General features: G+C 38.6%; 1 protein-coding gene across 1 annotated transcript in view; it reads right to left on the bottom strand.

Moving 5' to 3' along the window:
- Positions 1 to 376: 376 nt before the first annotated feature.
- The window catches only part of LOC121491849 (translation initiation factor IF-2-like), a 56653-nt gene continuing 42115 nt past the window's right edge, over positions 377 to 14914 (bottom strand). Inside the window, exons 4-5 of the mRNA XM_041756985.1 lie at positions 5109 to 5276; positions 377 to 442 (exon numbers count right to left, since the gene is read on the bottom strand). Of these exons, the coding sequence (XP_041612919.1) occupies positions 5253 to 5276 (24 nt within the window). The 3' untranslated portion in view covers positions 377 to 442; positions 5109 to 5252. The remainder of the gene's footprint in view (positions 443 to 5108; positions 5277 to 14914) is intronic.

The following is a 14914-nucleotide window of genomic DNA, read 5'->3' as shown; positions in this document are numbered from 1 at the left end:
TGGGGTGCTTTTCACCTGTTCACAGTGCATTTGCTAAGGGTTCCTGAATTTGGTCAAGATTCTACATTGTGCTTCTAGCAATAGGGTAAGAATGGCTAGTGTGAACAAATGAAGCATGTTTTCTTGCATTCATGCAGCCTCCTAGGATGTATAAAACTTGCTGTTAAAAGATAATTTTAATAATTATTATGCCAACAGTATTGGTACACTTAGGAGGAGACAGATGACAGTGACCTAGCTTTATTTTTATAGAAATAATGTGCTTTAACATGTCCTTTTCAATACAAGGCTGCTTCACTTACCACTTCTGTTGATGTTTCTGCATGTTCAGAAGTAACATGTTCTTGAAGAGATGTCTCCGTATAGCCCATTTTTCCACAATAGGGACAAGTAAAAGACTGTGGCTGCTCTACAGAGAAAGCTTCTCCACCATAGTACAAATCTGAAAAAAAAAATTTTTTTTTAAATATATAAAAATGTAAAGATGGTACAATAATGTAAAAGTGTGCCTGAAATCTCCAACAACCTCACTCTGTCAAGGAGTGCTTAGGTATCTCTGTTTTCATGTGCAACATCCTTACTCTCCTTTGGACTCTGTGACACCCCTCCAAAATGTCTTTTTCACCCATATAGCTATTATTGCCTTAAGAGAAAAACAAAGCAAATAACTTTTTCTCTCTCCATTTAATTTTGAATGTTTTTTTGGGAGGTAAGATTTTTAAGTAGTCTCTATACCCAATGTGGGGCTCAAACTCACAATCCCAAGATCAAGAGCTGCATGCTCTTCTGACTGAGCTAGGCAGGCATCCCCCTTCATTTAATTTTGAAACATCTCTCATTTCACATCGAGTTCTAATTTTACTGTAATTTACTTTTTCTGTATCTCTGTATGTGTAGGAATGCCAATGTCAACACAAAGAATTAACAGGGTAAAGGGTGCCTCAAAGCTCAGTCGGTGGAATGTGTGACTCTTGATCTCAGAATGTTGAGTTCAAGCCCTACAATGGGTGTATAGATTACTTTAAAAGAAAATTAACAAAAAAATAAAGAATCAGTATGGTATATGATAATACAAAAAAGACAAGTGCTCAGAGTAGGCGACTAGTTCAATATGCTAAATCTCCAGATACATTTATTTGTCAAAAGCACATACCAGGGAATCCCTGGGTGGCTCAGCAGTCTGGCGCCTGCCTTTGGCCCAGGGCGTGATCCTGGAAACCCGGGATGGAGTCCCATATAGGGCTCCCTGCATGGAGCCTACTTCTCCCTGTGCCTCTGTCTTTGCCTCTCTCTCTCTCTCTCTCTCTCTCTCTGTCTCTCATGAATAAATAAATAAATAAAATATTTTAAAAACACACACACACACACACCATTCTTAGGGCAGGAAAGATCCTAAGCATTCAGTTCTTATAAAATACTAACCTGAATGGAGTACTACAATATATTCTTTTCAAATTGGTTACTGAAGAACTGACCAATTAGTGATACTCTGTGCATAATTTGTTTGCATCATTAGTACATCTCAAGTTCTCTTTTTCTCCATTAGTAGCACAAAAGGAAATGCAATTGAAAATATATTTAGTATGTCATCTCATTATAAAGAATTAAATATTTAACACGAAACATGTTTATTTTTTTTTAATTTTATTTATTTATTCATGAGAGACACTGAGAGAGAGAGAGAGAGAGGCAGAGACACAGGCAGAGAAAGAAGCAGGTTCCATGCAGGGAGCCCGATGTGGGACTCAATCCCGGGACTCCAGGATCACGCCCTGGGCCAAAGGCAGGGGCTAAACCACTGAGCCACCCAGGGATCCCTTAAACAAATGTTTAATAGGATATGATCATTTTTGTGAGGAGAGAAAATGAAAGAGTATTCACTATGCGAGAGATTTGTTCACATTCATTTTTAGGAAGATTTACACTATCTTAAAAAATATTTACCCACTTATATGCATAAGACTCCCCAGGTAGATCTGGGGTAGGTGGGGATAAATATATATAAAAATGAACAGAACTTGTTCACCTAATGAAGTACATGTACAAAAAACCCATAGCTAACATCATACTTATTGGTGAAAGACTGGATGCTTTCCCCTCAAGCGGCACCTGGGTGGGTCAGTGGTTGAGTGTCTGCTTTCAGCTCAGGTTGTGATCCCAGGATCCTGGGATTGAGTCTCACATCAGGCTCTCTGCAGGGAGCCTGATTCTCCCTCTGTCTATGTCTCTGCGTCTCTCTCTGTGGCTCTCATGAATAAATAAATAAAATCTTTTAAAAAAAAAAGTCCACTCTAGCTATTTCTGTTTTTACAAATTATTTGAGAGAGAGAAAGTGCACAGGAAGAGGGGCAGAGGGAAAGTGAGAGAGAATCTCAAGTAGACTCCCTGTGAGCCTGATGTGGGGTGGGATTCCAGCACCCTGAGACCCTGACCTGAGCCAAAACCAAGAGTCAGGCACCCCAACTCTCTCCATTTCTATTCATTATTTTCCTAGAGGATCTAGTAATTAGGCAAGAAAATGAAATGAAAAGCAACTAGATGGAAAGGAAGAAGTAAAACTACCTTTATTAGTAGATGACATGATCTTACATGTAGAAAATCCTAGGGATGCCAGAGTGGCACAGCCAGTGCAGCATCCGACTCTTGGTTTTGGCTCAGGTCACGCATGATCTCATGGGTCATGGGACTGAGCCCCACAGTGGAGTCTGCACTCAGTGGGGAATCTGCTTAAAAGCTCTCTCCCTCTGCCTCTCCTGTTCTCTCTCTCTCTCTTAAAATAAATCTTAAAAAAAATAATCCTTAAAAAACTATTAGAATAAACAACAAAAACATTATATAAGATCTATATATAAAAATCCATTGTTCTTCCAAATATTTGCAATGAGCAATCCAAAAGTAAAATTTTAAAAATCCATTTACAATTGTAAAAAGAATAAAATACAAAGGAACATATTTAATGAATAAAGTGTAAAACTTATCCTCTGATAACTACAAAACTTTGTTGAAAATATCGAAGATGACCTAAATAAACAGAAGAAAATCTCATGTTTATGGATTGGCATATTCAATACCATTGCTCTCCAAGGTATTCTACAGATTCAAAACAATCCCCATCCCCATCAAAGTTCCAGTTGGCTTCTCTGCAGAAATTTGACAAGTTGATCCTAAAATTCTTTCACAGAAACTAAAGGGATCTAAAATACCCAAAATAATCTTGAAAAAAAACAAAACAAAGCCAAAGCTGGAAGACTTATGCTTGTCAATTTCTAAGCTTACTATAAGCTTATAGTAATTAAGATAGTATGGTACTGGCATAAAGATAGATAATATAGATCAATGAAAGAGACTGAGAGTCTAGGAAAAGACATTTATGGTCAACCAACTTTTCCTTTTTAATAGCTTTATTGAGGTATCTTAGACATATAAAAATACAAATTGATGTTTTGATACATGTATACACTGTGAAAAGATTACCACCATCAAACTAATATATCTACCACCTCTACATACTCTGTGTGTGTGTTGAAAAGATTTAAGATCTATCCTCTCCAAAAATTTCAAATATGCGGTACAATATTGTTAGCTATGGTCAACATACTGTACATCAGCTCTACAGAGCTTATTCATCTTGCATAATGAAACTTTGTACCCTCTAACCAACAATGCTCCATCTCCCTACCCCTCTCACCTCACAGCCAACTAATTCTCAACAAGAATGACAAAGCAATTAACTGGGTAAAGAATAGTCTTTTTCAACAAATGATGCTGTGATGGCTGGATATCCATATGCAAAAGAATGGTCTACCTCATCATTCCATATACAAAAATTAAAGCAACATGGATCAAAGATCTAAAGGTAAGAATAAAATTCTTAGAAGAAAATATAGTTTTAAATCCTCACGATCAGCCAATGGTTTCTTAGATATGACACTGAAAGCATAACAAAAGAAAAAATAAACAGGACATCGTCAAAATTAAAACTTCTGTACTTCAAAACATATGAAAAAAGTGAAAAGACACGGGGTGCCTGGGTGGCTCAGTCAGTTAAGCGTCCGACTCTTGATTTCAAGACCCTGAGTTCAAGCCTTGCATTGAACTAGTTTTTTTTTTTTTTAAAGTGAAAAGACAATATGGAATGGGAGAAAGTTCCTGCAAATCATCCACCTGATAAGGAAGTTGTACAGAGTATGCAAGTAACTATTAAAACTCAGTAACAGGGGATCCCTGGGTGGCTCAGTGGTTTAGTGCTGCCCTCAGCCCAGGCCGTGATCCTGGAGACCCGAGATCGAGTCCCACATCGGGCTCCCTGCATGGAGCCTGCTTCTCCCTCTACCTGTGTTCTCTGCCTCTCTCTCTCTCTCTCTCTCACGAATAAATAAATAAAATCTTTAAAAAAGTAAAATAAAACTCAGTAACAAAAAGACATATTACCTAATTTTAAAAAATGAGCAAAGGGGATGTCTGGGTGGCTCAGTGGTTGAGTGTCTGCCTTGGGCTCAGGGAATGATCCCGGAGTTCCAGGATGAAGTCCTGGGATTAGTCCCCCATCAGGCTCCCTACAGGGAGCCTGCTTCACCCTCTGACCATGTCTCTGGCTCTCATGAATAAATAAATAAAATCTTTTTTTTTTTTATAAAATAAATAAAATCTTAAAAAAACAAAACCAAAACCAAAAAACCATGAGATACTACTTCACAGCAAGTATGATGGCTATAAACAGAAAGATAATAGGTTCTGACTAGGTAAGAAATTACAAGGTGAAACATTTATAGCTTTTGTTATGGATTAAGAACAATCTATAGTAACAATCTGCTTTCTGATAACCAGAGCAAGAATACTTGTATGCTGTTGGCAAGAACAGTCCATTGTCTTTAGTCTTTATTGAGGCACTCTTCCATCTTATACCTTGTCAGTTTTACAGATCTCTGAATGGCTTTCATGAACAATTAAGCTATGATTAAGAGAATTATTTAGAACATAAAGATTCACGTTATTTTTAATGTATCCCATTGGCAAGAGTCATAGAACATCATTTGCCTTTACTTCTTCATGCACATATACACAAACTTCTAAATGAAAACCCATTAAAATGTGAATTAAATACATACCAAAATCTACTCTTGTTAATATGCACTGCATTGGGTGGTCAGTTGTATGCCTTGTTGTTGTTGCACCACTTTCATAACAAGATGCACAAAGATCGTAATCGTAGCAAATTAAACACTTATATCTGCGACCTCGAAAATTTCCTTTTAAACATGCATCACAGCTGACACCTATTAAAAAAAAAGAAATATCATTAATTAGCAGCTGTAATAGGCCACATTCCATTTTATTTTTATAAATATTTAAGGTATATATTTAACCCCACATTTCCTTTCCAAAATGACTAGAAACAACATAGTAAAATGATATAGGAATTTCCAAAAATATAGTGTATTTGTTACTCTGATTTACATTTCTAATGAAAGTAACTTAAAATATTTGATGAGGGGGATCCCTGAGTGGCTCAGCGATTTGGCGCCTGCCTTTGGCCCAGAGCGCGATCGTGGTGTCCCGGGATCGAGTCCCGCATTGGGCTCCTGGCATGAAGCCTGCTTCTCCCTCTGCCTGTGTCTCTGCTCTGTGTGTGTGTGTGTGTGTGTGTGTGTGTGCCTATCATAAATAAATGAATGAATGAATGAATGAATGAATGAATCTTTAAGATTCAAACAGGGATTTAAAAATAAATAAATAAAAAATAAAATATTTGATGAAATGTAAAAATAACTTTTAAAATGCCTTGATGAGGGATCCCTGGGTGGCGCAGCGGTTTGGCGCCTGTCTTTGGCCCAGGGCGCGATCCTGGAGACCCGGGATCAAATCCCACATCGGGCTCCCGGTGCATGGAGCCTGCTTCTCCCTCTGCCTGTGTCTCTGCCTCTCTCTCTCTCTCTCTCTGTGACTATCATAAATAAAAAAAAAAAAAAAAATTAAAAAAAAAAAAAGATAAAATGCCTTGATGAGCTAATAAGAGTAAAAACCAAATGAAAGAGGAACTGGTAACTAGAATCACTAAAGGGGGCAGGGATTTATTTGCCAAAGCATGTAAAAATTTGAGCTTAGAGTTTCACAGTGTTACAGGACAAAGCCCCAAAAACAAAGATCAAGGTCTGCCAAAGGTGGAATGTCTAAAAGCAATCTCTCACAAAGCTGAGACCCTAATATACTCTCAATGTATGCGTGAGCTAGAAATCCCCTCTGAGGGGTTACAAAAGTTGCTCTAGTGAGCTTCCCTCTCTCCCTTGGCACAAAACAACAAAACCTGTAAAAATCATAACCAAGGGATCCCTGGGTGGCGCAGCGGTTTGGCGCCTGCCTTTGGCCCAGGGCGTGATCCTGGAGACTCGGGATCGAATCCCACGTCAGGCTCCCGGTGCATGGAGCCTGCTTCTCCCTCTGCCTATGTCTCTGCCTCTCTCTCTCTCTCTCACTGTGTGCCTATCATAAATAAATAAAATTAAATTAAAAAAAAATCATAACCAAAACCCATCACAGCCCTGTAATCAGTAGAGAGTTGAAACTCAGACTACCAAACAGTTCCAAATGGTTCTCAGGTCAAGAATTTGGTTTAAAGTGGTCCAGAGGTGCCTGGCTGGCTCTGTCAGTGGAGCATGCAACTCTTGATCTTGGGGTTGTAAGTAAAAACACCGCATTGGGTGTAGAGATTACATAAAAATAAAATCTTAAAATAAAATAAAATAAAATAAAATAAAATAAAATAAAATAAAATAAAAGTGGTCCTAAATTAGTACAACCCCCAAGCCTATGGCAGAAACAAACTTCCATAGAATGAATCCATACACAAAACATATACAAAGCGCGCACACACACACACACACACACACACACCAAAAGCAAAGCAGCACAAGAAAGAAGTAGCAGAAACAGCAGAATCGGACTGGCAAACAATTAAAAAATTTCTATTTATTTATTTATTTATTTATTTATTTATTTATTTATTTATTTATCCATCCATCCATCCATGAGACACACACACAGAGAGAGAGAGAGAGAGAGAGAGAGAGAGAGGCAGAGACACAGGCAGAGGGAGAAACAGGCTCCATGCAGGGAGCTGGGCGTGGGACTCGACCCCAGGTCTCCAGGATGAGGCCCTGGGCTGAAGGTGGTGCTAAACCGCTGAGCCACCTGGGCTGCCCTGACAAACAGTTTATATCAGAACTGAATATCAGATAATACTTCATAGGTTAAAATAAATAAAAGAGAAGCTTGAAAAGAAGAGGTAACCAACAAATTTGAAAATGAACCAAACAACATCTAGATATTTTTAAAAATTAATTAACAGGATGCCTGGGTGACTCAGCGGTTGAGCAAATGCCTTCGGCCCAGGGCATAATCCCGGAGTCCCGGGATCCATGCATGGAGCCTGCTTCTCTCTCTGCCTATGTCTCTCATGAATAAATAAATAAAATCTTTTAAAAAATTAATTAAAATTTAAAACTCGATGGACATGCTTAATAGTAGGAAAAGCCTTTTATTGACAAGTAATGCTTGTTATGTAGAAAACCCAAATACAACTAAATTATTAGAATTCAGTATTTTAAGCAAAGTTGCTAAAAACCAATTTAATAAAGTATCAACTGTATTTCATAACTCCAAAAAAGATAGAAAAATTTATTATTAAAAAACATGCCAGTTAAGATTCTACTTACATGAGGTATTTAGATTAGTCAAATTCATAGAAAAAGTAGAAGAGTGGTTACCAGGGACGGGGTAGGAGGGAGAATGGAGAGCATTGCTTAGTGGGTACAGAGCCAGTTTGGGATGATGGAAAAACTATGGAGACGGTTGTGCATGCAATGTGAATGTACTTAAAGCCACTGAACTGTATGTGCAAAAATAGTAAAAATGATAGATTTTATGTATATTTTACCACGATGAAAAACTGCTAAATGCAAAAGCATTTTTTTTTTTTTTGCAAAAGCATTTTAAAAATGACTATGAATAGGAACGCCTGGGTGGCTCCAGTGGTTGAGTGCCTGCCTTCCGCCCAGGGTGTGATCCTGGGGAACCTGGGATCGAGTCCCACATCGGGCTCCCTGCATGGAGCCTGCTTCTCTCTCTGCCTATGTCTATGCCTCTCTCTCTGTGTCTCTCATGAATAAATAAAATCTTAAAAAAAAATGCCTACGAATAAATCTAACCAAAAATAGGTAGCCCTTTATGAAGCAAATTAGTAAACATCTATTTAGCGGTACCTGGCTGGCTTAGTAGGTAGAGCATGTGACTCTTAATCTCGGTTTGTGGGCTCAAGTCCCACGATGGACATGATTACTTTAAAAAAAAAATCTTTAAAAATATATAAATATATATTCAAAGACATTTAAAGGACTTTAAAAACTAAAAATACCAGGATGAGAAGCTTCAATGAAATGAAATGTCAATTCTCTCCAAATCAATTGATAGAATCAATGCAATTCTAATCAAAATCACAAAAGAAATTTTTGTGGAACATGACAAGCTGACTCAAATTTTTATGCAAGTTGCAAAGGGCCAAGAATAACCAAGATATTCCAAGAAAAAGAAGATGGGGGGATTGGCTTAACATATCAAGAGTTATTATAAAGATACATTTAGGGGTGCCTGGGCAGCTCAGTTGGTTAAGTGTCAGACTCTTGGGTTTCGGCTCAGGTCATGATCTCGGGGTCATGGGATCAAGCCACTGCTCGGCAGCCCACTAAGTGGAGAGTCTGCTGGTCCCTCCCCCTCTTTCATGCATGCTTGCTCACTCACTCTCTCACAAATAAAATCTTTTAAAAAGATTTGTTTTAAAAACCAAAGCTACAGTAATTAAGACAGGATACTACTGGCATAGAGCCAGACCAACTGACCAATGAAATAGAATAGAAAGCCTAAAACAGGTACATATATGTTGAAATCTGTTTTATGACAACAAAGTCCCTAGAGCTCAGTGGGGAGAGAAGGGAGGAGGGAATGAATGATGCTAGGACAGGTGATTATCCATACGTGGGGAAAATAAAAACAGCTCTTCCACAGATCCCACACATAAAAATCAATTCCAGATGGTTTAAAGACAAATACTGAAGGAAAATGAAAAAAAAAAATCCCTGGAAGCCAATATAAGGGAATATTTTTATGAGCTCAGAGTAGGAAACGATTTCTTAAAACACAAACATGGTCCAAACCATGTATTCAACCACAATAAAATTAAGATTTTTTCTTTACTTTTTAATGCCCTCCAGTGATGGAAAGACAAGAAGGTCCTGAAACTGTGATATGTGCAACATACCTGGCAGACAACAGTCTGGTGTTCAGAGTATGTTAAACACTGACACATAGTAAGAAAATGACAGACCTCTAACAGAAAAAATGGGGAAAGACTTCCGAGGGCATTACAAAGAACAATAAAGACGAATGACCAGTAAATATATGAAAATTTGCTCAATCTCCTCAGTCATCAAAGAGGTAAAAATCCAACTCTCACGAGCTATCATCTTACATCTAGCAATTTGGCAAAGACCTAGAAATATGATGACTCCAAGTGCTAGTGAGGCTACGCTAGTGAAGACACAACAGAAACAGTTCTACTCTGCCAGCATACATCAGTCCAACAACTTGGAAAAACTCCAGTTCATATTCTAGTCAAGTTCAAGCTATGCCATTCCCAGGACTTGGCGGTTTCACTCTCAAGTAGATTCCCTGGGGAATCTTCTCTCTATGTGTATCAGAAGAATGGAGCAGAATGTTCACAGTGGATTTTGCACTGGGGGTTGGGGAGGTGGGCGTTAACAACTCAAAGGTCCAATAACAGTCTATTATAGACTGAATTAGAAAATGCATCATAGCCACAGGTGAGGACTTCAGGAATCTCACAAGATGGAAAGAAAGTCCTAAAGGATATATATAGTTGAAAGTTCAAAAATGCTATCTAGTTTAGGAAATCAAACATGCAATTAAACTATAAAATAAAAACAGGGGGGCAGCCCCGGTAGCGCAGCAGTTTGGCACCGCCTACAGCCTAGGGTGTGATCCTGGAGACCCTGGATCGAGTCCCACATCAGGCTCTCTGTATGATGCCTGCTTCTCCCTCTGCCTGTGTCTCTGCCTCTCTCTCTCTGACTCTATGAATAAATAAATAAAATCTTAAAAAAAAAATAAAAACAGGGAATGCTAAAATTTTAGTCAGTGGTTCCCTCTGGGGGGTGTGGAGCCCTCGCTGATCTTGAAAGGTAATACTCTTTCGGATCTGGCAGAGGGGGTCTGCAGTACCATTCTTCTTTTCCTTTAAATAATCTCTACACTCAATGTGGGGCTCAAACTCACAACCCTGAGATTAAGAGTCCTACATTCTAATAAAAAAAGGAGGGGTCATACATTCTGGGACGCCTGGGTGGCTCAGCGGTTGGGCGCCTGCCTTTTGGCCCAGGGCGTGATCCCAGAGTCCCAAGATGGAGTCCTGCATCGGGCTCCCTGCATGGAGCCTACTTCTCCCTCTGCCTATGTCTCTGCCCCTCTCTCTCTCTGTGTGTGTCTCTCGTGAATAAATAAATAAAATTTTTAAAAAATTCTAAAATAAAAAAAAGATTTTATTTATTTATTCACGAGAGACACAGAGAGAGGCAGAGGCACAGGCAGAGGGAGAAGCAGGCCCCATACAAGGAGCCTGATGTGGGACTCGATCCCAGGACTCCAGGACCATGCCCTGAGCCAAAGGCAGGCACTTATTAACCACTGAGCCACCCAGGCATCCCAATAAATAAAATCTTTTAAAAAGAGAGAGAGAGAGTCATACATTCCTCTGACAGAGCCAGTCAGTTGCCCCAGAAGGTCTTACATTGATTCATTCAGGTGGAGTAAGATTCCGTTATTACATTTTCTGGTATTCAATTCATTATCAGTACCGGTATACACAACCTTTTAAATCAGTCCTCAAAATACCCTTCCATATTGTTAAAATTTCCAAGGTTGTACCGAGATCTCACCAAGTTACAATGAAAGCCAAACGATGGCATTAAGCCAAAGATTTTTTAACAAATTCAATAAATATTGATTGAGTGCCTACTGTGTTCTAGGTGGTGGGGAAATAGCAATAAACAACACAGACAAAGCTCTGCCCCTGTGAAGCTAACATTTTAATGGGTGAAGATAGGTATAAAAACAAATGAAGTTGTAAAGCAAGTTAGGAGAAAGCACTATGGAGAAGAACAAAGCAGAAAAGGAAAAATTGTGTGGGCAAGAATGCTTCACAGAAAAAGATGGTATTTGAGCAAAAAAGATGGAATACTTCAAAATCTGCTTATTCAGAACAGCTGCCAGGCAGGACAATACTTAAAATACTGAAAAGGGGTAAATAACTATTCACATTCACAAATGGAAGCTTAACCTAACTGGATACAATAACTTTTCCAAACAAATGTAGTAGGAATGGTGCTAAAAAGGTGCCAGAAAGGTAAACCCTGGGCAGCCCGGGTGGCTCAGCGGTTTAGCGCTGCCTTCAGCCCAGGACATGATCCTGGAGACCTGGGATTGAGACCCACATCAGGCTCCCTGCATGGAGCCTGTTTCTCCCTCTGTCTGTGTCTCTGCCCCCGCCCCTCTGTATCTCTCATGAATAAATAAATAAAATCTTAAAAGGAAGGAAGGAAGGAAGGAAGGAAGGAAGGAAGGAAGGAAGGAAGGAAGGAAGGAAGAAGGAAGGAACGAAGGAAGGAAGGAAGGAAGGAAGGAAGGAAGGAAGGAAGAAAGAAAGAAAGAAAGAAAGAAAGAAAGAAAGAAAGAAAGAAAGAAAGAAAGGTAAACCCTGCTCTGAACACTCACTTTTTGGTGTGTCCCATTTGAGGTTACTCTGTAGGCCTGACTTTTCTTTCCATAGTAGGGACACCTGCTGACCAGTATAATAAACAAAACTTATGGCAACTATGGATGGTGATACTGCCAAACTCTGCAATCATCACTTTGAGGAGGAAGGTCTGATGATGCTTGTCTCTTGCCTGTTTTACTCTTCTGATATAATTCTAAGTTATTTAAATCTAAATGCCCATAGTTCTCCTAAAGGGTGAGGGTGTGGGGTGGTGGGAGGCTTCACCTACAACCCAGCAGGAGTTCAGTAACTGTCAGATCTTTAAGAAAGAGTTGTCAGGGTGCCTGGCTGCTCACTCAGTAGAGCATGTGACCCTTGATCTCAGGGTTGTGAGTTTGAGCCCCATGTTGGGTACAGAGTTAAAAAAAAAAAAAAAAAAATCTAGGGATCCCTGGGTGGCGCAGCGGCTTGGCGCCTGCCTTTGGCTCAGGGCGCGATCCTGGAGACCCGAGATCGAATCCCACGTCGGGCTCCCGGTGCATGGGGCCTGCTTCTCCCTCTGCCTGTGTCTCTGCCTCTCTCTCTCTCTCTGTGACTATCATAAATAAATAAAAAAAATTTAAAAAAAAAAAAAATCTTAAATAGAGTGGCTGTTGTTTTTTTAAAAATATTAAGTATTTTTTGATGGAATCATTTCTAAAATGTATGTTTTCTAACATCTTGTTTTAAAAGATTTTATTTGAGAGAAAGCAGGAACAAGCAGGGGGAGGGGTAGAGGGAGAAGCCCTAGTGAGGCTCAATTCCAGGACCCTGGGTTCATGACCTGAGGCAAAGGCAGATGCTAAACTGACTGAACCACCCAGGCGCCCCTGTTTTCTAACTTCTCGAAACACTGAAGACTTTAGACTTTTATAATTTGAGGTTATTATTTCAAACACAAATGCGTATTTCAGCCATACCATCAAACATTGTTAGGTAAATTTTTAGCAGACTCCTAAAACAAGAGTCATTTTATAATAATCTATGGTGTCAAATATGCTATGGAAGGTTTTTTGTGTGTGATTAGTGGACTATGAATAAAAAGCTGAGGCAGCGAAAATGTTTTATACTGCACAATTCTCCACATAACCTGCCCTCTCATTGTAATAGCTCTGCCATTTAACACTTCTAACTCAATACTTCTAATCTGTCAACATAAGCTTAAATCAATACGTAATTAAGTCAATATCTAATTTTATAGAAGATTCCATACCACCTCCTGACTTGAAAGTAAAGCACAGAAGCACGCATAGGCTTTGGAGCAGTTTCTCAATAGCAACCACGTCTTCCCCAACTCCCACTTAGAATTACCAACCCTCATTTAGCTTTGAAAAGGAGCCCAGATTTCCCACTTACAACAGAGTCTCTTCTAAGTATATCTGTCTGAATTCATTGTATAACACACACCAACAAAATGTGCTCCCTTAATGTCAACTGCAGGCAATCTACAGTTCCTAATAGAAAAGATAAGTTAGCTCTTTGCTGCACGGTCCCTTGGTTTAACAGCCGTGGTCCTATCTGCTACCAGCAGGCTCAGGAAAATCTGAAACAGAACATATATGTGGCAAATGTAAAACTATCAATTCCTTGATAGGAAAGAACGGAGCTGCTTCTGATTAGATGTTAAGAATTAAAGTTCCTATAGAAAGGTATGATGTCACAACAGAAACAAGAGTTCAAATATTGCCAAACAAAATAAAGCCTTGCAAGGCAAGGTTGGAGGAATACTGGGTGTTAGCACTGAGATCTACTGGATTAAAAACAATGTTTAGGTTCATTTACCCTATACAAAATACATCCTGCAAAAACTGAGTTAACCAAATAATAAAATAAGCAATTCATCTTTGAATAATCTAGCTTTAGCCATAATGTATCATAAATAAATTTGGATAAGCACTGGTTTATAAAATGGTAATTGCACAAACTACATCCTAAAGTTATGGTGGGGTATTTTTTATCCCCATCTGACGAAGCTTATAAGGTAAAAATGCTAGGAGATATTGTTTAACCTCAATTTTTATATTGGCACTGGTGAAACTTAAAGAGAATGTGTACATCTGACAACTCCTGTCTATTAGAGGTATGTATATCTGAGCACATTCATACCCTCAACATTTACTTTTTTATTTAACAGTTCTGTAAAATAAATACACAAAGGAAAGAATGCCCTCTAGTGGGAACAGAAAATAAGTTGAAAAAGCCACTGAAATAATATGTAAAAAGTCCTTTTCTCCCTTAATTTTCTAAAATGAAATGAAGGCATTTTGACATTTATTTACAGCCATTTATTTATTCTTAAAGATTATTTTTAAGTAATCTCTACACCCAACGTAGGGCTCGAACTTACAACCCCAAGGATCAATAATTAGATGTTCTACCAAGTGAGTCAGCCAGGCACCCCTATTTATAGTTTTAAAAAGGAAAACCCCAAAGGGTGATACAGCCTTTCCATTTGAATAAATTGTTAGGTAGAATAGAGCTGATGGGAAGACAAGGCCAATAAAAGGCAGCAATCTGTCAAGGAACACAGTAACAAAGAGCACAAAAGGAAACTGACCCCACCTGGAATTTGAAGGCTTGGGATTATATAGTATTTGTCAGTGACAACTTATTTTGACGTCTAGTGCCATGTAATTTGGGGAGTAGACCCTCTTTTTACTTTAGCAAGAAATCTAAGTACTATCTCTTTATGGCCCATGCATTTCTAATAACTGTGACTTTAAGAAAAAGAGCATATCACATACACTATACAATAATTTTAATATTGAGAACAGTACAGAGATCTCTGCCATTAAAACAATTTTACAATGATAACAATTCTGAAGGAGAGGCTTTTTGTATTTAGGTGGTTGAAAAATCATGCAACCCTTTGAAGAGGATCTCAGATGAACATGGAAGCAATTAGAAAATGAAGTATTGTAAAAAAACAAAACAAAACAAAACAAAACAAAAAGCAGAAGTAGCCAGCATTAAAGAAGATGGTTAAAGGATATTTTGAAATATCTGGAGACATACCTCAAGCAAAATTGCTGGAGGAAGGAATTTAAGACAAAT

The sequence above is a fragment of the Vulpes lagopus genome, chromosome 5 (assembly GCF_018345385.1).
Source record: "Vulpes lagopus strain Blue_001 chromosome 5, ASM1834538v1, whole genome shotgun sequence".
Taxonomy (NCBI): Eukaryota; Metazoa; Chordata; class Mammalia; order Carnivora; family Canidae; genus Vulpes; species Vulpes lagopus.
Note: the sequence above shows the minus strand (reverse complement) of the source record. Positions and strands in the feature narration are given on the sequence as shown.